The sequence below is a fragment of the Hyperolius riggenbachi genome, chromosome 2, assembly GCF_040937935.1.
Source record: "Hyperolius riggenbachi isolate aHypRig1 chromosome 2, aHypRig1.pri, whole genome shotgun sequence".
Classification (NCBI taxonomy): Eukaryota; Metazoa; Chordata; class Amphibia; order Anura; family Hyperoliidae; genus Hyperolius; species Hyperolius riggenbachi.
Window position 1 is genome coordinate 246,920,260 of NC_090647.1, and position 23,411 is coordinate 246,943,670.

Here is a 23,411-nt window from a genome sequence, read left to right on the forward strand (position 1 = left end):
CGTTTTTGTGCGTTCTGTATGCATTTTTATGCTCATCAATAGGAAGCAGAAATACATCATCAAACTCGTTTTTTTTTTTTAAACAAAATGCATTAAAATGATGTACCTCTACGTCACCATTAACATACATTATGTGCGTTTTAAAAAAATAGGCTGCAAGTTCTGCGTTTTTAAAACACACATTGCAGAACGCAAATAAATGCGTTTTTTCATGCGGCCCATTGACTTACATAATACACTTTAATGCTAGTGATTTACGGAACGCTAGCGTTTCTGCCTAGTGTGTTCCTACCCTCAAACTCTATGGCCAGTCTCTATTGCAGTTCACAGTCATTATAACATGCGAGTTATGCAACTGACCACTGTGAACCATCGTGTTAAAGTGCTTATCTGGATAACGAGTGAAAATAGGCAAATTACATAGCTGTGAATGTTGTAACGTGCAGATTGTGTGCTGAGCTAAGCACACATTATAATGCTTGCGTAGAGCAATGCACATAATGTGAACTCACAGAGCAGCATTTAAATGCTCGGAATTCACACTTAAAAAGCGCAAACTGGTATTGATTTTGTGCGGGTGATTTTACCGCGATTAGCATGATAAAATCACTGTATACTCTCGCAATACAGCGATCAGCGCTTTTATAAGCACTGTTTGGCGATCGCTCAAAAATGCTGCAGGTAACACGTTTTGCCTTTGACGTTACTCGCAAAACACCCGCGATCGGCAGCAATCATGGCAGTGAGATCAGTGCCATAGGGTTATATTTGTGCTAGCGCTTTGGTGATTAGCGGGAATCAGGATAAACAAACTCAGGATAAACTGGGCCTAAAATAAATACTCATAGTTGGCAGTCAGTGGCCAATAAACTGTTCTACTGCATGGAGTGCAATAATCCCTAATTCAGTTAGTGGCTATCCACTTATATACTTCCCTTTTCTACCTCCGCATCTTTCCACTTCCCTGTTCCCATTATGTTCAGCTCTCAAGAACGTTCAGTCTTTGCTGCCAGATCCTCTGCTGGCTGCTATAACCTAAAGGAATACACTTATTGCTTACACTACTGACCCAATTTACAGTAGTTAACCAGTCAGGCCACCGAATTCCTGCGTGTGATGGTGAGATATCTAATGAAAAATAAACAGCCCTCCCCATGCAAGCTTAGGAACCGTATGCTAGTTTTCATGGCATGTCATGTAAGAGTCATGTACGCTGCGTGCAGGTGTGTGTGAGCTGCTGGCACATGTACATCTGCTGCTGACACTTCTCTGTCATTACTGTAGCACCCAAGGGGGCCACCCCACATGGAATTTAGCAATTGCCCACTCTGAGGCTGAGCCACCGCGAAATGGAGTAGCGCGGTGCTCATAGCGCATGTGCCCCGGGCAGTAGCAGCAGTGCAGCTCGCCAGCCACCCAGCCCCGGGTCCCCTAGCGAAGCAAACAACACATGCGCTGGCAAGTCTCGCGTCAGCAGCAAGCTAGGAGCAGGGGCGCGAGACTTAGCGGAGCATGCGCGCTGAGCACGGTGAGTCCCGGAGAGGTGCTGGTACTCAGTCCCGTTGAGTACCGGTGGCAAAGAGCAAAGTGCTGCCCTCTTTATAGTTGTGGTGGGGAGGACGCTGTGCCCGGGACTGCTCCTCAGAGCTGCAGCGGCCATTGCCAGGCTAGCCGAGCTCCAGTGCCTTGTTGCAGCGTTGCAGACTTTCCCATGATGTGTTTTAATGAGTTTGGCTGGGCCGCTAGGATGGTCTAACTGTGTGATGTATTGTGTCATTCAGGTTACAGTAATGAAAGGCAGCGCTAGAAATAAAGATCACCCCGCTGACGGAGAAGGGACGGCCAAGCGACCGAAGAGAAAGTGCCTGCAGTGGCATCCGCTGCTCGCTAACAAAATCCTGGACTTTTCAGAAGAAGACGAGGAGGAGGAGGAAGAAGAGGACATCGATAAGGTTGGTGTCTTGTTCATTGAGCGAGTGTGTGAGCAGCAGGCAGGCAGCGCACGGAACATGCACGCACTAATCCTCCTCTGTGGCCATCGCTGCCCATCAGCAGCAGCCCTGTGTCACTCCCAGCCTGGCCGCCCCCAAACTTTCATATCCCCAGCTACACCCAGCAGCGCTGCCCAGCTAATCCGCTCCATCTTATGCGCGGATCGCCTGTGTTTATTTTGTAACAAGTTAACAAGCCAGCCATGCAGTGACATGCGAGCTGCAGCCATTGGATGGTGGTGGTGGCAGGAGCCGCGGCTGACGTGATGGCAGATGTGTGCTGGGCTGCTCGCTGCGTGTGTCACCTGCACTGCCTGCCTGCTGGCATTATTAGTGGATGTGGCTTTAGTAGCCAGCGAGTCCCCCCAGACTCCTCCCAGCCTCGGCTCTCCTCACTCGCACAACTGGATGGACGGGGAGAGCGCTGTTGGTCGGCCACTTTGTAAACACCGTTTTATGAAGACAGTAATCCAATTTCTACTAGAGTAATAACTATAGGGCTGCTTTTCTTTGTAGAATAAACACAGATGAAGAGGCAGAAGGGTTGTGCCCAGAGTGGGCATTTACCGAATTTATATGTGTACTGTTGACATTGCAATTATTGCTTGAAAATTCAGTGTTAGTGGCACAGTTGTTCTAGTAGCATTTAGGCCTGCATTGTTGATTATAAACTTTGTCTATGTTGTAAATTGAAATATGTCATCACAGTACCCTCTACCTCTCTTCCTCATTGCCTCAGCTACCAGGCAGCAGGATTGACCATTGCCACCTAAACGTGTATATATACACGTTTATGCAAATCTGACTTTTGGAAAGTATTTGATTTTTTTTTTTTCCCTTTAGATCAGACCAATGCATGTTTTGGTTTGCAATGCACATGCCATATCCATGGCCAGAGCATTGAGGAGGGAGGATGCAAGACCAGATTTATACTTTTTCTGCCGCTAGGTTCCAACATTTGTGTTGCTAACGTTCCATATGCAGCAGCGCTTATCCGCTGTATGTGCAGCCCTCTCTTCTATGAATGAAATGCATGTACAGAAATCCCTCTCTTTCATATGCAGCTCCCTTAGGCAGCAGTTACCCTTTTCCATGTTTTGCTCCCCGTTTGCAGCATCCTTTTTCTACTTACTGCCTCCTCCTCCACATACAGCAACCTCTCTTCCAAGTCCAGCTGCCCACCTTTAGTAGCATCCATCCAAGGCCCAGAAATCAGGCCCCAGTGGATATATGTTTACATAAAAAATGCATACCTACCTGGACCATTTATTCTCTTATTCCTCTGGAAGACATTGGCATGAGAATGGCCAGACCCACACCCATCACCTGCATTATCCTATGGCTACCTTCTGCATTGGCATAGAAGGTGAGGGCGGTGTGCTTGGCAGCCTGGCAGTGCCAGAATGTCTTGCTGCATAAAATTATGTTGTCGTGCACATAGAGGGACATGCCAGGGCATGAAGGGGGGTGGTATTGAGGTAAGAGCCTAAGTTCCTGGGACTTATATGTGGTTTTAAAAAAATATTGGCAAGGGTTCTTATTGCTGAGGAAAGTAGTTGCTGTGGCCCAGTCACCCAGATAACATGGCCCTCAGATGCAGGGTTACACTCCAATAGTGGCACTTCTGGAAACCGGCTGCCAGCCTGAGAACCCCTCATGTCAGGTGTCTCATTTCTGCTTATCCTCACTGCACCCATTACAGATGTATGGATTCTGATGAAACATTTGAAGGGGACATTTCCACAAGAGGAAGTTACATCACTTACACTTTAACAGGATTGGCAGATGCTGCAATTCGAAAGGTCAACAAATGCATCCTCCTCCTGTGAGAACAGCTCCTGCACAAAGTCAACAACTACTGAATTTTTCGGGAATATATAACACGCACCTAGGTTTAGAGGACATAAATTGAAAACAATATATATACTAAACCTGGTGTGTCTACAGTGTGGGACGTCTTATGGACGGTTTCCCCCCAGCTGTCTCTATTTAAACTACACTGCCCAGCAACACTAACCACTGCTGCCCCCTCCCCCAGCTACACTAATCACAGCTACATTAATAAAGGTAAGAGGATAGGTAATAAAGGCTCCCGCTGCACTCTGCACTTAGGTCTGTTATTTTGAGAAAGAAGATGGCATATAGTAGGCAGAAACTTAGACTGATCCTGCAGATGAACAGACTGAAATTTGTACCACGATACTTGTTGAAGAGCATACATTCAGAATATAAGATGCAGTTTTGGGGGAGAAAAAGTTTGTCTTGTATTCCGAAAAATACAGTAGTTCTGAGAGCTTTAAAGGACATTACATCATAGGGAGTAATGAAAGACTGAGAGTTAGATCATCTTGTGAGGGCTGCAATTTTTTTGATAGCGGTAGGTTACACTTAAGTTAAGTTATGGGACCAGGAGAAAACCAGATGAATTTTTTAAAAATTCTTTTTATTAAAACTGAAATCCAGGCACATATGTTGTTTTACATTCAGTTAAAATACCAAAATCTTTAGTACCGGTAAAGTTCCAGTTCAGGCACAGTTTTCATGTACATTTACAGTTATAGATCTCTCCCAGATTTTCATTGTTAGTAAAGTTGAGTTAGGGACTACACTATTATTATGCAGTATTTATATAGTGTTGGCATCTCACAGCACTTTACTTAGCATATATATTCTTGTCACTTACTGTCCCTATGAGGAGCTCACAATCTGATTCCTACTGTAGTCATATTTCTATAGTAATGCCAACTTGGGGGAAACCAGTAAACATATCTCTGGTTTTTGGGATATAGGAGGAAACCGGAGTGCCCAGAGGAAACTCGCACAGTCACCGAGGATAACTGGCTGGGATCCTACCTGGGGACCCAGCACTGTAAGGAGAGAGTGCTATCCTATTACCAATGCAGTTTTCATATTTGAGGCAGCTGTTCAAGAAAAATTCCCTTTGAAAAACTCAATCACATGACCAAGAGATCTGTGCACAAAATATAAAACTACCAGCTGAGTGTGAGTTTCTTCTTCTGCACAGTGCCATCGCTTGTTCCCTCCTCCTCTGTGCAGGGTGAGCCCTGTGTTCATAGGTAACTACTGACTGGTGCCCTCTCCCAGTGCCTCCCTGACTACCTGTTATGGGTGATGATGGGATAGCTTGGATAGCTATTTGTATAGATTACTGCTACAAGTGTCCACACAGGTTCCTGAAGCTACGGGAACTCTAGATTTTTGTTGCAAGAGATTGTTTGGGAATATGTGGGGTGAAGATCTAGCGAGAATACTAGTGTCTCCTGGGGTCACTGGACTCCCCTTCGTCAATCCAGTGTGAGACCTAGCTTATCTTATACTGTACTGTAATTGTTGTCCCTGCTGTAGGGCACATCCCACTCTTCTTTCCGCAGAACACTACAGGCTTCACTGCAGACAGCTAGGCAGCTTGTCTGTCCATTTGTAAACTGTCAATGCAACATAATCATCACTTTTTAATCGCTGTACAAAGTGATTTTGCAGCACTTTAACTACCCAAAAATCACTTGCTGTTCCACTAAAGCAATCGCTTTACGAATTGCGTGGGCACAGGACGTCTGCAGGGGACCATTAGAAGCCCCAGGTTCAACTCTCCCTCACCTGCCCCCACAGGTGCTTTAATTAACTCTTCGAATTCAAGTATGAAGCTACTCGAAAGCCCATCCCTGGAGACTATTAGAGTATTAGAACCTGATTTAAAAGAATGAGAGAGGATTCAGAGCCAACAGAGGGTAATGGCTCCCTGGCATGTAAATGTAGAGAAGAGTGGCATAGACAACCATAAATGCGTAGCAGCTTGGTAGGGACAGACAGAAAGGGGTCGCATAGACTGACAGAGTGGCACAGAGAGGGTTGTGCTCCGTATTTTGCTCTCAGTTGTGGCTAAGCTGGCTCACTGAATCTGCAAAAGTTGGGTTATTTTTTAGCTTGTTTTATCACTGCCACTTGTAGCAGCCACTTGTCAACTGAAGTGCGAGAGATATGGAGGCTGCGGCATTTATTTCCTTTTAAGCGATACCAGTTGTCTGGCTGTCCTGCTGATCCTCTGCCTCTAATACTTTTAGCAATAGACCCTGAACAAGCATGCAGCATCTCAGGTGTTTCTGACACTATTGTAAAATCTGACAAGATTAGCTGCATGCTTTGTTTTTGGTGTTATTTAGGGACTACTGCAGCAAAATAGATCAGCAGGGCTGCCTGGCAACTGATATTGTTTAAAAGGAAATATGGCAGCCTCCATATACTTCTCACTTCAATTGTCCCTTAAATCAGGCCTTTGTATGATATGTCAGGTCAGCCATAGCCCACCTGAACATGTCCAGAAAAAAGGAAGTTCTGCACCTCTCTTCCTGATCATTTAATATGTTAAATCCAGGGCTGTGGAGTCGGTACAAAAATCATCTGACTCCCAGTCCTCTGTTTATGAAACCTCTGACTCCAGGTACCCAAATTGCTCTGACTCCTTAGTCTAATTTTTACAAAGGTTATGGATTTGGTTCAAAAATCATCCGACTCCGACTTCTCCGTTTATTCAATCCACTGACTCCGACTCCAGATACCCCAAATTCCTCCGACTCCTTGACTTTGACTCCACAGCCCTGGTTAAATCCACATATGTAAGTGAAATAGAATCATATCCCTGTGGTATTCCACTCACTGACATGTCTACTCCATAGCCATAGGTTATGCTCCTATTTTGTGTTAGATTTACTAATGAGAAAAAGGTGGCTAAATATGGACATCAACATCAGAGCAAAAAAGCTTAAGAAAGGCCTCAAAGGGATCCAAAAAATACAAAATAGCTTTATTGTGGACCAATTCACAGTAATCAACACACAATTAAAAGTACCTCATCCACCCCTCACACACACATCCTCACTTTGCACTTCAAACACACTCAAATCCTTGTAGGTGGATGCCTCAGCAACTAAGAAACTACATGTAATGTCAATAGTGGTCTGAATGACTGAATAGTAGTCCCCCTGACGTCCCTCTGAGGAAGCCTATTGACGAAACATGTAAGTGGGAGGAGTCCCAGGAGGCCAGCCTCGCCCACCACCAGGAACACACGAGCGCTCGATCCCCGCAGTAGGCGGGTAGATCGCGCTCACCGCTGCCGAAAAACCATGCTATCCATAGGAGGAGCTGCAGCGCAACTTGTGGGATATTTGACAGAATCAATGTATGACTGCCGTGGACCGCAGTGTGTCGGAGACCTGCGAGTCCTGCCGGATGTAAGTGGTCTTTGATCTGCTGACTCGCCAGGATACACAAGTAAGCTGCGGGAACTGTCACCTATGTGCTAGCCATGGAGGAAAAACATGTTCATAACTATTATGAGTATCCAAGTTGGTTTCTATAAGAGAACATTTCCATCTGGTATTTTTTGAGTGCACTCAGCAGTGGACTTATCTATCATCATTTTTTTTTTCATCCTTTCCCTTAGTAGGATGGCTAAGCATATTATATGAGCTGCCATCAGCTCTTAAAGAGAACTCGAGGTGGGATTTAATTATGTTAGTGGGGCACAGAGGCTGGTTGTGCACACTAACACCAGCCTCTGTTGCCCCATGGTGTGCCTCCAGGACCCCCCTGCGCGCTGCTATACCCTCCGCCGTGCTAGCGACACACAGCTGTATCGGCGCTACCCGCATGCGTCCCTTCCCTCCAGTCAGCGGGAGGGAAGGGACGCGGGCGGGTAGCGCCAATACAGAGGAGGCGGGGGAGCGGCGCCAACAGACACGTCATAGGGAAACATTGTGCTGGCGGCACGCTGTGTGTCGCTAGCACTGCGGAGGGTATAGCAGCGCGCGGGGGGTCCTGGAGGCACACCATGGGGCAACAGAGGCTGGTGTTAGTGTGCACAACCAGCCTCGGTGCCCCACTAACATAATTAAATCCCACCTCGGGTTCTCTTTAAAGTGGAACTGTAAATAGTTTTTAAACACTTACCTGGGGCTTCTGCAAGCCCCCCAGCAGCCATCCTGTCCCGCGGCGGTCCTGCCCGAGCCTCCGTTTCCCCGCAGCTAGTTGCTTTCGGTTTCGCCGCTGCGCCGGTGCGACTCTGGCCACGCGTATCCTTTCTTCGCGTCCCCTGCTATTGCAGAGGGGAACGCGAAGAAAAGATACGCTTGGCCAGAGCCGCGCTGGCATCGACTTAGAAGTCTAGGAACGGAACGGCGGCGGGAGAACGGAGGCTTGGGCAGGACCGGCGTGGGACAGGGCGGCTGCTGGGGGCTTGCAGAAGCCCCAGGTAAGTGAAACACTGTGTTTAAAAACTATTTACAGTTCTGCTTTAAAGGGACAGTCATTCAGACTAATATTGACATTCTACCTGTAGTTTCTTAGTTGCTGCAGTATCCACCTATAAGGATTTGAGTGTGGTTGAAGTGCAAGGTGTGGATGTGTGTGTGAGGGGTAGATGAGGTACTCCGCGGGCCCTCATTTTTAAAGATTTTAATTGTGTGTTGATTACTGTGAATTGGTCCACAATAAAGCTATTTTGTATTTTTTGGATCCCTTTGAGGCATTTCTTAAGCTATTTTGCTCTGGTGTTTAAGGCCCCGTTCACACTTACGGTTCGAGTCCGCAAGGGTCCGGGGGCCGCAAAGAGACCGTACGCGTCTCTGCGGTGGCCACACGGAATGTATCAGTTCCGGCTACAATAAAGTAGCCGGAACTAGATGCATTGCAGTGCCAGAAAGGCACCGCAAGCATGCTGGATACCGGCGTATAGTCCTGGCCCCCCAAGTGGCATAGGACCGGTGCTAGAAGCATCCGGTCCTATTGCCAGTGTGATGAGAAACATCCGTTTCTCATTGCACAGCATGGCCGCATGTTCGGGTCAGGATCCGGCCCCGGTGCGTGGGCCGGATGGTCCGGACCCGAAAAATAGCGCATGTTGGAAAAGTGTCAGGATCTGATCCAGCTCCGTTCTGTACGGAACGGACGCATGTGAACGTCCGCATAGACTTTGCATTGCTATGCGGAACGTACGTTCCGTTTGTACAGTATACGGTCCGGATCCGATCAGGCGAATCCGGACAGCGAACGCTAATGTGAACCAGGCCTAAGTCTAGTACTTGAGTTTTTAGGGCCCATATGAGTTGATGTTGATGAGGAGCCCTATGCTCTCACACCATGGCCCATATACAATTCCCTTTTTCACCTGAGTTTTCTCCTAGGAGATAATTTTTTATGTTCTATTTAAAATAACTTTCCAGCACTTCTCAACTGAAAAAGTACAGAAAAGTAGGTGAAAAGTACTGTCAAAATAATTTTTGAGTATTTTCTTGCTTTCTGGTGGCTTAAAAGGCATTTTATTGACAAGTTTAAAAATATCACTCAGGAGAAAAAGTTAATTGCATATGGGCCTATATATTTCAACTTGGATCCTTTTTTGAGGACTGCCTCTTATGATAAAAGTCTAAATATGGACATAAACATGTTGAGGGGCAATACCCTCATTCAATTCACTTTTTCTCTTGAGTTTTCTCCTAGGTGATACTTTGACATCTTATCAATAAATACTTTTTAAGGCACCATAAGGCTTCTTGCACACCAAGACGTTGCATTAGGTGGCACGTTAAGGTCGCATAACGTGCACCTAACACAACGTATGGTGCTGCAAGAGCCGACGGTAGAGTGAGCCGCGTTAGGCGGCTCGAGTCCTATAATGTCTCCCAGAGTGGCGCTGATTGGCCAGCGGGACCACGTGATGCGGAGCGAGACACTCCGCATCACGTGGTCCCGCCGGCCAATCAGCGCCCGCCAGTGCAGTGAATATTAAGCAGCCATGTGCGCGGCTACTGTAGCTGGCTCTCCCCGCCTCCTCCGCCCCCCACTGCGCATGTGCAAACAGTCTAACGCGGCTATAGCCGCTCCAACGCCGTAGCATGCTGCACTTTGCACAGAACGTGCAGCGTTACATGTAACGCAACGTGGGCTGTGTGAACAGCCCACTTGTGTTACATTGCTGTGCGTTGGGGGAGCGTTACAGGCGCACTAACGTGCGCCTGTAACGTCTTGGTGTGTAAGCAGCCTTAAGCAAGAAAATACTCAGAATAATTTTGACAGTACTTTTTCACCTACTTTTTTGTACTTTAAATTGCAGAGTGCTGAAAAGTTATTTCAAACAATAGACAAAAAAAATTATCTCATTGGAGAAAAGGTGAATTGAATAAGGGCCCAGATCTTCTATGCTATAGAATTATTATAAAAATACGGTATGTATTTATATTGCACTGATTTCTTCCACAGTTCCTTTGCAGAGTATATAGTAATGTAACAAATTGTCCCTCAGAGGCGCTCGCATGTTGCTACTATAACCTAAGACCAGTACTTGTGGGATTGATTTAATTGGGATGTGAAAGGACATCTACGTACCCAGACAAAACCCCTTGCAAACACAGGGAGGACATATAAATAAACTCCATAAAGATGGTGTCCTGGCTAAGATTCCAGCCAGGCTCAGACTGGGCTGCCTGGGAGACGGGAAAAATCCCCAGTGGGCCTTATTATATTTTAAAAATGGTGACGGGGTCGTCCCTCCCCCCTGCAGTGTGTGTGCCGAGCAGGAAGGGGGAGCTTGTGGGGGCCCAGCTCCCCAGCCCCTCCCCCATCCCCCCCCCCCCCCAAGCATCCCCCTCCGGAATTTAGCACTGCGGCAGCGAGTGAATGCGTAGAGAACACTCCTCTCTTCCTGGTTCCTGCGTCGGAGCTTTACGTGTCACTGTTCTTCCTGATTAGCAGAAGTACAGTGATCAGCATTGGAGACAGAAGAGCAGTGACGTGCAGAGCTCAGGTGCTGGAACCAGGAAGAGGTGAATGTTCTCTGCCCGCTTGCACAGCACTAAATTCTGGGAGGGAGGGGGGCTACGCCCCTCACCCTGCCGCTTTGTTCCCACTTGCTCTCCCTTTCAGGCTACCTATACTGGGTTCACCTATAGCTAACTACCTATCCTGGGGACAGTTATAACTTTGGTGATATCAGAAACTGAAACATAAAGCAAACTACCTATACTGGGGACACTTGTGCTCTGGTGATATCAGAAACTGAAACCTATAGCGAACTAGCTATACTGGGGAGACTTGAGCTCTGTTTTTATATGAGAAGCTGAGAAAGAATTGAAAATCTTAACTAAATTTTTGAATTTTCAAACAACTTTATTGAACATAAATACAATATATAAATAGTAAGATAATAGCAGAAGAAAATGATCAAGTTGTCTTGGTTTGGTGGAGACAAACAGATCTTCTGCAGGAACAGTGCTGTGGTGGTGGTGATGTCCTCTCTGTCACCATGAGGAGAGCTTTTACAGATCCTCCTTGTACATTAGAATCCCATTATCATAGACTATGAGCTGTCCCTCAAATTCTGGGTCTTCATCCAGGAGGTCTGCGGAGCCAATGAGGATTACTTCCCAACATCTTCTAAATCAAATGTGATCTCCCTTTCTCCATCACCAGCCTGAGGGGAGAAAATGTACAATTATTTAGTATTTGTTAAAGATACATATTGCTTATCTAAATAATCAAACTCAATCCCCTAGGTTGTAAATCCAAGCATCGGTGTATAAAAAGCCTATAATTACCGATACTTATTATTAGGCTCAATTCCCACTCATAACGGGTCCGTTCGGCACAGAGGACAGTTCAGCGTCTGCTACGATCCCTTTTAGTGTCCCGTTTGCAGGTAAATGTATTGCACTGTTGGTGGCTATGGGTAGCACATCTGCTCATTCGGAAAAACTGAGGGGGTCGGTAATTTCCGTTCCGTTTGCCGCAACGCAGCAAATGGATCATTTTATTTATTTTTTAGCAAGTGGAAGCAGAGCCTATTTTTAACATAAGAATCCACTTTTTGTGCTGAGTGGAGATTCAAGAAACGTACAGGATGGGTACTTTTTTTTTCAATAAGGGAGAACCAAGCCTTAGTAAAGGCCCTTTTATATTAATTTGTGATGAGCTGAATTTAACTTGCAATGACATGCAGGATCCAAGTGATAATGGTTCCCCTGCACAGCATCACTGCTCTTTCTTTATGTTGTTGCACCCTTACAATGCTACTGAGGGAGTATGGGGAACATTATACAGTATTCTGTGCCGGAAGTACATATTAGGGATGGTCAATGAGATGCAAATTTTATATGCAAATTTATGTATGGGCTAATCAAATTTTACCTCGGCAGGATTTGATTGGTTCATTTTAAAGCTGCGTAAACTTGCATAAAATAATTGCATAATGCTGCATCAACTCAAAATTATTTGCGTCTCAGTGACCATCTCTAGTACTTGTACATAAACTGAATTTTGAGAGGAAAAAGCTTCTATACATGCCACTTACCTGATTTGGCTAATTCTGGCATGGCACAGAGGACAGGTGTTGCTTTCCTCCAGTCACCTATTAATGCAGTCTGGATGAAACTGGTGGGAGCAGGGTAGGCTGGTACGTTCCCCTCCTTCTGGAAGATTATCCAGGCAGATGCTGCACAGTGGTGGCTCCTACTCCCTCGGTGGGATATTGGCCGGGGGACTCTGGGCGTTCCCGCGGTCAATAGGGGAACAGCTTCTGTCCCTCCAGCTGGAATCCGAGTTCTGACCACTTTGGCATCTCTCGGACCTTGTCTTGTATGCAATAGGCGTATCTCGCCCTGCAATAACAAGAAACCCATGTTAAAATGGAGTATCCATACTTGTGTCGGGATTACCGCAAAAATCACATAGGCTGTGGCCATTTGGAACTACTGTTCTTAAATTATTCACAATTCTACTTTTGATGCTGTAAAGTACCAGTAAATGCAAGAAAGAGGAGGGGCCACACATACAATGTTATTGAGAGATATAAACATGAGAGATTGTTACACCATTTTTCTTTTGGCAAAAATTAAACTATCACCATCTTTTCCGCACCGTAAGATGCACCTAGGTTTATAGGACAAAACCCAGGGGGCCCTTCCTCCCCCTGCCAGCCAATCACAGTGATCAGCTGTCATAGACATAAGCCTATGACCGCAGATCATTCCTGTGCCTCCCCAGGGGATAGCCAAGTGACTTTGTACCCAGTACAGTGCTGCCTTAGATCGCTATATAGTAGTCACAGTGCCCTGTACAGCCTGATGCGATCCATTTTTGGCACAGTTGCAGTCGTAGTTCATGCTGCAGTTTAACTGCATTTGCAATTGGGTTAAATTAATGCAACTGCATGCAAATTGCATGGCAAATGCAGGGCTTTACAATTAGCTATGCGGATTTCCCATTTAAAAAAAACGTAAGCGTTTTTTTTTTCCACATCAGTAAATGCAATTATACCCACCTATCGCACCTGAAAATCGCATGCTTCAAAATGCGTGAATCGCGATTACAGTGCAATTGCAATTCTCAGCGTGGAAGGGTCCTTAAGGGCTCATTCACACTACAGAACGCATGCACAAACGCAATTTCGTGTATGTGTTGCTATCACATAGTCAATGGATGGAATGCACGTCGTAGTGCGCTAAAGCACAGACGTCGGCAGCTGTACCCATCGGGAAACGTGTGCATCTTGCGATAAAATGTTCCCAGATGTGTTACATGGGAACGCACATCTGTAGTGTGAATGGTAACATGAAAGTCTATGGACTTTTATGTTGTCATATGCATCGTGTACAATGTGCGCTGCGTCAAAACTGAGTGCAGCACATAGTGTGAATGAGCCCTAACTGTTTTTCCTCCTACTGCAGTAAATGTTAGTGTCCATTTGTTACCAGCTCATTCTGTGACATATTCATATGTACTGTAGATTTCGTCTAAAAGCAGACATGATGTCTAAATGCATATTCCTCATCTACAGCTTTGTCACGTTACAGCACAAGACACAAAACTGCAGTAATTTTTGTAAATATTTGTTTTCTTAATTTCACTGGGAAAGTCGCAGTAAGAGGCTTAGTTGTGTCTTGTTTGGTCTTTATTTCCTGTCATCTGTAAATTAAAATAATGACAGAATTTATGATGTAGCTTATCTTTGCATACTCCTTATTGTGTTAGCACTGTTTTGATACAATTATGCAAAACAGAAAGGGACTTTTCTTGAATTTTTTAAAATAGTTTTTACTGTTATTGTGTACATTCATGGAATAATAGTCTTACTAACCACTTTACCCCCACGTGTACGCATTTCTCCATCCCTTTTTCCATTCTTTCACCCCCAGGGACGGAGAAATGCTTACTTTCCGCGCTCCCGCTCGCTCTAGCACACACTCCCGCTAGTAAACACGCCGTCCGCCGCTCGCCCGGAGATCAATGAACGGGAAAATCCATTCCCGTTTGATCTAAGCCCCGCAATGGTCCGCTGCTTATCCGATAAGCAGCGAGATCATTGTGAAAAACCTTAGGGACTGAACTTTTTAAATATTTATGTCAAGAGGGTATAACACTGTTACTTTATAAACTGGGCTTGTAATTAGGGATGGACGCAAAACTGAAAAAAAAAAAGCACCTTTATTTCAAATTAAAATATTGGCGCCAAACATTGTGATAGGGACATCATTTAAACGGTTTTATAACCGGGACTAAAGGGCAAGTAAATTTCATGGGTTTTAATTACAGTAGCATGCATTATTTAAAAACTATAAAGGCCAAAAACTGAAAAATAATAAGTTTCCAAATTTTTTTCCCATTAAAACACATTTAGAATAAAATAATTCTTGGCATAATGTCCCACCTAAAGAAAGCCTAATTGGTGGCGAAAAAAACAAGATATAGTTCATTTCATTGTGATAAGTAATAATAAAGTTATAGACGAATGAATGGAAGGAGCGCTGAAAGGTGAAAATTGCTCTGGTGGTCAGGGGGTAAAACCCCTCAGTTGTGAAGTGGTTAATTTAGTTGTACATTTGCATTAGCAAGTTGAGAATGTGTCCTTCAGACCAAGTTTTCTGGATCACTTTGATAACCCCACTGGACATGCTTGAAGGTGTCTGGTGATGCTTCAATGAATTGGGCCTGGTGTTTTGAATAGCAGAGATAATGTTTTCAGAAAGATTTATTGCAGTGTCTGTACATCAAAGAAGAAAGAGTACCATAGAGCTGAAAAATGATGCAAAAAAATAATTCCTTATGAAAAATAGAACCATCTTTATTAGGGACATACCCAGTAAAAACATAACAAAAAACAGCACCGGACAATGGGCATAAAATCAAACATGAATATATTATTATGTACAATATTTCAGAGGCTGCTGTCATGAGCGGACACACTCTATAATTCTCTGTTTCTTGTTTTATTACAATTGTACCCTAACACTATGCACTATTGCACGTCACTTTGTTCCCTTTAAAAAGGTTCCATCTGGAAGTGAAACATGTCGGGTTATTGTTTTGGTGGGGGGTTTGTGTAATTGATTGCTACTATTGAATGGACTTCAGGGTGGAGATATTCTCCAGTATTACTTACCAGTGACCTCCAGTTCATTATACAGTGGCTTGCAAAAGTATTCGGCCCCTTGAAGTTTTCCACATTTTGTCATATTACTGCCACAAACATGAATCAATGTTATTGGAATTCCACATGAAAGACCAATACAAAGTGGTGTACATGTGAGAAGTGGAACGAAAATCATACATGATTTCAAAAATGTTTTACAAATAACTGCAAAGTGGGGTGTGCGTAATTATTCGGCTCCCCCTTTGGTCTGAGTGCAGTCAGTTGCCCATAGACATTGCCTGATGAGTTGTAATGACTAAATAGAGTGCACCTGTGTGTAATCTAATGTCTGTACAAATACAGCTGCTCTGCGAAGACCTCAGAGGTTGTTCAAGAGAATATTGGGAGCAACAACACCATAAGGTCCAAAGAAGACACCAGACAGGTCAGGGATAAAGTTATTGAGAAATTTAGAAGCAGGCTTAAGGCCCATACACACGTCGGATTTTAGCGAACGACCCGTCGTTTGAACGTTCCGTCGTTCGGACGTTTTCGCGTCAAATCCGACGTGTGTACAGACTATCGTTCGGGTGATAAGACTGGTTACCAGCGATCCGCCTGACGGATCGTTGGTAACCAGTCTTATCACCCGAACGATAGTCTGTACACACGTCGGATTTGACGCGAAAACGTCCGAACGACGGAACGTTCAAACGACGGGTCGTTCGCTAAAATCCGACTTTGTAGCCTTTAGGCTACAAAAAGATTTCCAAAGCCTTGAACATCCCACGGAGCACTGTTCAAGTGATCATTCAGAAATAGGAGTATGGCACAACTGTAAACCTACCAAGACAAGGCCGTACACCTAAACTCACAGGCCGAACACGGAGAACTCGGATCAGAAATGCAGTCAAGGGGCCCATGGTGACTCTGGACGAGCTGCAGAGATCTACAGCTCAGGTGGGGGAATCTGTCAATAGGACAACTATTAGTCGTGCACTGCACAAAGTTGGCTTTTATGGAAGAGTGGCAAGAAGAAAGCCATTGTTAACAGAAAAGCATAAGTTCCATTTGCAGTTTGTCACAATCCATGTGGGGGACACAGTAAACATGTGGAAGTAGGTGCTTTGGTCAGATGAGACCAAAATGGAACTTTTTGGCCAAAATGCAAAACGCTATGTGTGGCGGAAAACTAACACTGCACATCACTCTGAACACACCATCCCCACTTTTAAATATGGTGGTGGCAGCATCATGCTCTGGGGGTGCTTCTCTTCAGCAGGGACAGGGAAGCTGTTCAGAGTTGATGGGAAGATGGATGGAACCAAATACAGGTCAATCTTAGAAGAAAACCTCTTGGAGTCTGCAAAAGACTTAAAGGGAACCTTAACTGAGAGTGATATGGATGTTTCCTGTTAAACAATACCAGTTGCCTTGCAGTCCAGCTGATCTTTGTGACTGCAATAGTGGCTGAATCACACCCTGAAACAAGCATGCAGCTAATCCAGTCTGACTTCAGTCAGAGCACCTGATCTGCATGCTTGTTCAGGGGCTGTGGCTAAAAGTATTAGAGACACAGGATCAGCAGGAGAGTCAGGCAACTGGTATTATTTTAAAAGGAAAAATCCATATCCTTCTCAGTTTAGGTTCCCTTTAAGACTGGGGCAGAGGTTCACCTTTCAGCAGGACAACGATCCTAAACATAAAGCCAGGGCAACAATGGAATGGTTTACAACAAAACATATCCATGTGTTAAAATGACCCAGTCAAAGTCCAGATCTAAATCTAATCGAGAATCTGTGGCAAGATCTGAAAACTGCTGTTCACAAACGCTGTCCATCTAATCTGACTGAGCTGGAGCTGTTTTGCAAAGAATGGGCAAGGATTTCAGTCTCTAGATGTGCAAAGCTGGTAGAGACATACCCTAAAAGACTGGCAGCTGTAATTGCAGCAAAAGGTGGTTCTACAAAGTATTGACTCGGGGCTGAATAATTACGCACACCCCACTTTGCAGTGATTTATTTGTAAAAAATGTTTGGAATCATGTATGAGTTTCGTTTCACTTCTCACATGTACACCACTTTGTATTGGTTTTTCTTGTGGAATTCCAATAAAATTGATTCATGTTTGTGGCATTAATGTGACAAACTGTGGAAAACTTCAAGAGGGTCGAATACTTTTGCAAGCCACTGTATGTGAGATATATCAGTAAATGACAGGTAGTCTAGATCTATCTTGATCTCATTTTAATGTAAACTATTAACCACTTCACAACTGAGGGGTTTTACCCCTTCAGCATCCAAGCAATTTTCACCTTTCAGCTCCTTCCATTCATTTGCCAATAACTTTATCTCTACTTATCAGAATGAAATGTGTTAAATGTGTTTTTTTATCACTTATTAGGCTTACTTTGAGTGGTACATTATGCCCAAAAATTTTTTATTATAAATGTTTTTTAATGGAAAAATAAGAAAAAAAATTGGAAAAAAATCCTTATTTTTCAGTTTTCGGCCATTATAATTTTTAAATAATGCATGCTACCGTAATTAAAATCCACGTAATTAATGTGCCCATTTGTACCGGTTATTACACCATTTAAATGATGTCCCTATCACAATGTCTGGCGCCAATATTTTATTAGGAAATAAAGATGCATTTTTTTCAGTTTTGCATCCATCACTAATAAAAAGCCCATAATTTATAAAGTAACAGTATTATACCGTCTTGACATACATATTAAAAAAGTTCAGTCCCTAAGAAAACTATTAATGCATTTTTTATAATTGTAAATTTATTTCATTGTATTTTTTTACAAAATAAATAAATGTTGGTAACTATTGGGGAGTGTGGGAGGTAAGGGGTTAATTTAAAATGTAAAAACAGGTCTTTGCATTTAAAAAAAGTACTTTTAGATGTAGTTTTACTATTTGGCCACAAGATGGCCTCAGTCTTTTTTTTGTTATATGTCCTGTAAGCGAAATATGTATGCTTACAGGAAGTGTACTGAAGATGGGAAACTTTTATTTATTAGAATGATCGTGCAGCTTCTCATAAAAGGCGCCGATAATTGCTACGGGGACTTAGATCAATGATTAGGAATTGCTTTCCCATTCATTGATCTCCTGGCGGGCAGATGGCAACATGAACGAGCGCACAAATAAGCGGGAGCGCTTACAGCAGTGGTAGCAGCGGGAGTACGTATATTTACTCCCCTGGGCGGTTAGATGAAGTCTGCAGGGGAGTAGATATACTGTACTGGAGCTGTGAAGTGGTTAAGTTATATTTTATTGGACCTATTTATGAGGTTAGTTGTGTATCAGTTCCCAGTAATACAGACTTTTGTAGCTGCAGGGTGGTGATGCTGTTACTGCCCAGGGTGTTCAGATGATATTCCAAGTCTTTTGCAATTGCACTGAGTGCTTTGACTACAGTTGGCACAACAGCAATTTTTTTTTTTTTTTTGCCAGAGTCGCTCTGTTTCAATTTGAGGGTCTTGTAGTAGATGATCTTTTCTGATTGCTCTTTTCCACTTGACTGCTGCCTTGTATTGCCTCATCAGTCAGCCACACCTCCTCCATTGCTGTTCTATCAGAGTGTCATGTTGTGGATGTTTAATCTTCTGAAGATCTTGACTTCTTTCTCAACTTGGCTTTTGTTTTATTGTTGCCATTATCAGATATTTTATTAAAGAGAACCCGAGCCGGGTCTACAAGTAAAAAAAAAAAAAAATACTGCCTGATCCGCGTGGGTTGCTGTACTAGACAGCGCTCATTACCACCTCTCCCCACCGCTCCTATCTGCAGCCATCCATGGACAGTGCAATACATATGTAAGCAGAGCAAGTATTTATCTACTTATATATGTGGGTTTTTTTTCCTGAGATAGTATGGCTGACAGCTCTGCTTTAAACGTTTGTTTGCCTGTAGTTGTATGGCAGTATATGTGTCCTGTGCATCTGCAGCTAGCAATGTGCAATCAAAGGTTGCTTGCTAGTTTTTCTCTTTATTGTGTTTTTTACCAGGTGCTCTGACCTGCTGATTTCAGAGACCACCATCCCACAGTAGCAACCATGAGTTCTGCTTCTTTCCTGCTTGCAGAAAATAATCAGTCTGCATGCAGAATGCTGATCCAGACTGCGACTACATGATTGACACCACTAAAGTGCAACAGAAACGCAAACAGGCTGTGTTGTAGCTTTGTAGAATCTTTTCATGCTTTTGAACTAACTTCAGTTATATGACCAGGAACCAGATGAGAATTTTACTTGCACGCTGAGCCTATTACTGTTGTACAAAGGACTTGGGTTGGGTTCACACGAAAAAAGGTGGCCAGGCCTGTCCTGTTAGTTTTTGACAGCTGGCGTCAGTTTTGTATGAGTTTTCTATGGCTTGGTTCACACCCAAAATGTGTACAGTTCCAATACTGTCAGGTAAAACTAATAAAAAAAACTGTCAGGACTGGACCAGAAAGGTACTGTATATTCTGGCGTATAAGACTACTTTTTAACCCTTGAAAATCTTCTGAAAAGTCTGGAGTCGTCTTATATGCTGGGTGTCATTGATGCCGAGTGATACCCCCTATCCTGTTACCAACTGTCAGATCTCGCTGCTGAGGACTGTAGTGAAGCGGCGCCGGCACACATGTGCGAAATCTGAGAGGCAGAGGAGGAAGTAAGTAGGATACAAGGGAAGTCCAAACGGGTGAAAGAGGCGTGTTTTATGGGCACAGAGAGATCTATCCTTCCATACCGCTCTGATAAACAGGGAGACTGGGAGAGATGACCAATCCACTTAGGGAACGGGAGAGTTGACCAATTCAACCAGTCAATCGCCTGTGTACTGTTAGATAGTGGGTACCACATACATTGCAGCACCAGTATCTGTTCATACACAGCACCAGTATATGATTTTTTTTACATTTTTATTTGGTGTGCGTTGGAAGAGGGGTAGTCTTATATGGCGAGTATATCCCAAACTCTATATTTTAACTGGAAAAGTTGGGGGGGATCATCTTATCAGAATCAGAATCTTTATTTTCGCCAAGCACGACTGGGTTGTGCCTGGAATTGGTCTTGGCACGTACAGATACAGGTAGGATAGGGTACACAGAATACATCAAAAGGATCAACACTATATCAGATATTACATACAGAGACAACATTCAACACTCAATTTCCATTTCCAAATTTTTGCATAGATACACAGCACTCAGGTGTGTGAGGGATATGTGTGGCGGCAATACATGATCACGTTGTGGTGGGGAGTGCGTGGTGCGAGTTTAGTGAGTTTACAGCTGAGGGGAAGAAGCTATTTCTGTGTCTAGTGGTCCTGGTGTAGATGGACCGGTACCTCCGGCCCAAAGGAAGCTGGCTGAAAAAACGGTTGCCTGGGTGCGAGGGGTCATTTACAATCCTCAAAGCTCTGGAGCTCTGGCCTTGAGTGGTAGAGGAGGTCCAGAGCAGGTAGCGGTTTTCCTATAATTCTCTCCGCTGATCTGATGACTCTCTGTAATTTGTGTCTGTCGCTGGCGGAGGAGCTGGCGTACCAGACTAGGATGGAAGAGCAGAGGACAGATGCAATTGTAGCAGAGTAGAAGCTGGTCAGAAGTTTCGGGGACAATCCGAACTTCTTCAGTTGACGGAGAAAGAATAACCTCTGCTGGGCTTTCCTCTGTATGGAGGAGGTGTTTGCCTTCCACTTCAGGTCGTTGGAGATGGTTGTGCCCAGAAGTCGGACACAGGGAACTCTTTCAACTTCTTTGTCATCGATACGAATTGGAGGGGGGGCGCTGGCGTGCTTCCTAAAATCAACAATCATCTCAACAGTTTTTGCCGTGTTTAGGACCAGCCCGTTCTCCCTGCACCAGTGGCAGATGCTCTCAACCTGGTGGCGGTACGCTTCCTCGTCATTTTTAGTGGTGAGGCCGACAATGGTGGTGTCGTCAGCGAATTTGATCACTTTGACGGAGTCCGCTGTGGATCTGCAAGCATTCGTGTAGAGGGAGAACAGGAACGGCGACAGGACGCACCCTTGTGGTGCTCCTATATTTGTAATCCGAGGATGAGAGGAGATGGTGCCTAGCTTTACGACCTGGGATCTGTTGGTGAGGAAGTCTGTGATCCACAGACATAGAGTGGGGTGGACCCCGAGTGCGGCAAGGTTCTCCTGAAGTATTTTGGGGCCGATGGTATTGAATGCTGAGCTGAAGTCAAGAAGGAGGATCCTGGCATATGTGCCGGGTTTGTCCAGATGGTCATGGACGAGCTCCAGGCAGATATTGATGGCGTCGTCGGTGGACCTGTTTGCTCTGTATGCGTACTGGTGCTGATCCAGCAGGGCCTCAGTGGTGAGCTTGAGGAGGGGGAGCACCATCCTTTCAAGAGTCTTCATGATGACTGATGTAAGTGCCACGGGCCTGAAGTTGTTGAGGTCGGTGGCGCCTTGCTTTTTGGGGACAGGGATGATGGTGGACCTCTTGAAGCATGCGGGGACTTTCCCACTCTGAAGGGACTTGTTGAAGATGGATGAAAGAATAGGGGCGAGCTGTCGTGCGCCGGTTTTCAGGCAGGCTGGTGACACACTGTCTGGGCCAGAGGCTTTCCTGACATTTATCCTCAACAAGTGTTGCAGAACATCCGCCTCGTTCACCGGTGGAGGGGGCGAGTTTGGTCTCGGGGCCTCGGAGGCAGGGGAGGGGGGGAGGTGCCTGTTGCTGTGGAGGAGACTGGTTCTCAAATCTACAGTAGAATTCACTGAGATTCTCGGCGAGCTCAGCACTCGGTGTTGCGTGCTGCAGGGGAGGCTTATTGTTGGTGGCGGCCTTGAGCCCTTTCCACACAGCTCGAGAGTCGCTTGAGGAGAGGTACTGTTCCAGTTTATCCGCATAGCCCTTCTTGGCAGCCCTCAGTTCTCTGTTCAGGTCATTTCTGGCCCTACTGTATTCATCTTGGTTTCCTGACTTGTGCGCGTCCTCTTTGCTTCTGCACAGTTGCCGTAGTTTTTTTGAGAACCACGGTTTGTCGTTAGGATAGAGTTTAAAGGTTTTCGTTGGTATGCAGTGATTCTCACAGAAGTTAATGTATGAGGTAACATTGTCTGCCCATTCGTCCAAGTTTGGGGATTCCAGGATCTGCCAGTCTGTGCAGTCGAAGCATGCCTGAAGTTATAGCTTCGCTTCGCTTGACCACACTTTGGAGGTTTTGAGGACCGGGTCTCCAGGCGTCTCCTGTAAGTTGGTATCAGGTGTATGAGGCAATGATCGGATGAACCTAGAGCTGCCCAAGGGGAGGCTTTGTATGCATCCTCCAGGACCGTGTAACAGTGGTCCAGTGTGTTGGCATGCCTGGTGGGGCAGGTGACATGCTGATAGAAGCGGGGAAGCTCTTGGCGGAGGTTGGCCTTGTTGAAATCGCCCATGACGATGAACAGTGAGTCTGGGAGGGCCGTCTCCCACTGCGTGACGGTGTCGCTGAGCTCCCTCAGGGCATTTTTTTACTTCAGCATCAGGTGGGATATACACACCAGCGAGAACGAAGGAGGAGAACTCCCTGGGTGAGTATGTCGGCCTGCAATTTACCAGAAGGAGCTCTAGTTCTGGTGTGCATTTCTTTGCGAGTACGGTGGAGTTGGAGCACCAAGCAGAGCTAATGTAAAAACAGATGCCTCCCCCTTTCTTTTTCCCCGTGAGGGTGCTGTCACGGTCTGCGCGGATGAGGCTGAAGCCTGGGAGATGTAGTGCGCTATCAGGGATGTTATCATTGAGCCATGTTTCTGTAAAGCAAAGAATTGGGGTGTTATTGCCAAGTTCGCGTTTGTCCCCGAGGAGTCTCAGTTCATCCAGCTTGTTGGGGAGGGAGCAGACATTCGCGAGGAGGGCTGCAGGGATGGCTGACCGCAGGCCCTTCCTCTTCAATCTAGCCCGTGCGCCTGCTCGACAGCCTCTGTGTCGCCGGCTTGTGCGGGGTTCCAGCTCGGGGGCAGTGATTTTCTGGACGTGGCTCC

The 23,411-nt window shown here is 45.2% G+C and overlaps 1 protein-coding gene across 2 annotated transcripts in view; it reads left to right on the forward strand.

The window, feature by feature from the left end:
- Positions 1–1,464: 1,464 nt before the first annotated feature.
- Positions 1,465–23,411, forward strand: part of BBX (BBX high mobility group box domain containing) — a 118,273-nt gene continuing 96,326 nt past the window's right edge. The window contains exons 1-2 of one of the 2 annotated variants that reach the window (XM_068268458.1): positions 1,465–1,528; positions 1,782–1,952. In XM_068268458.1, the coding sequence (XP_068124559.1) occupies positions 1,791–1,952 (162 nt within the window). In that variant the 5' untranslated portion in view covers positions 1,465–1,528; positions 1,782–1,790. The other variant, XM_068268457.1, reaches the window with a different exon arrangement.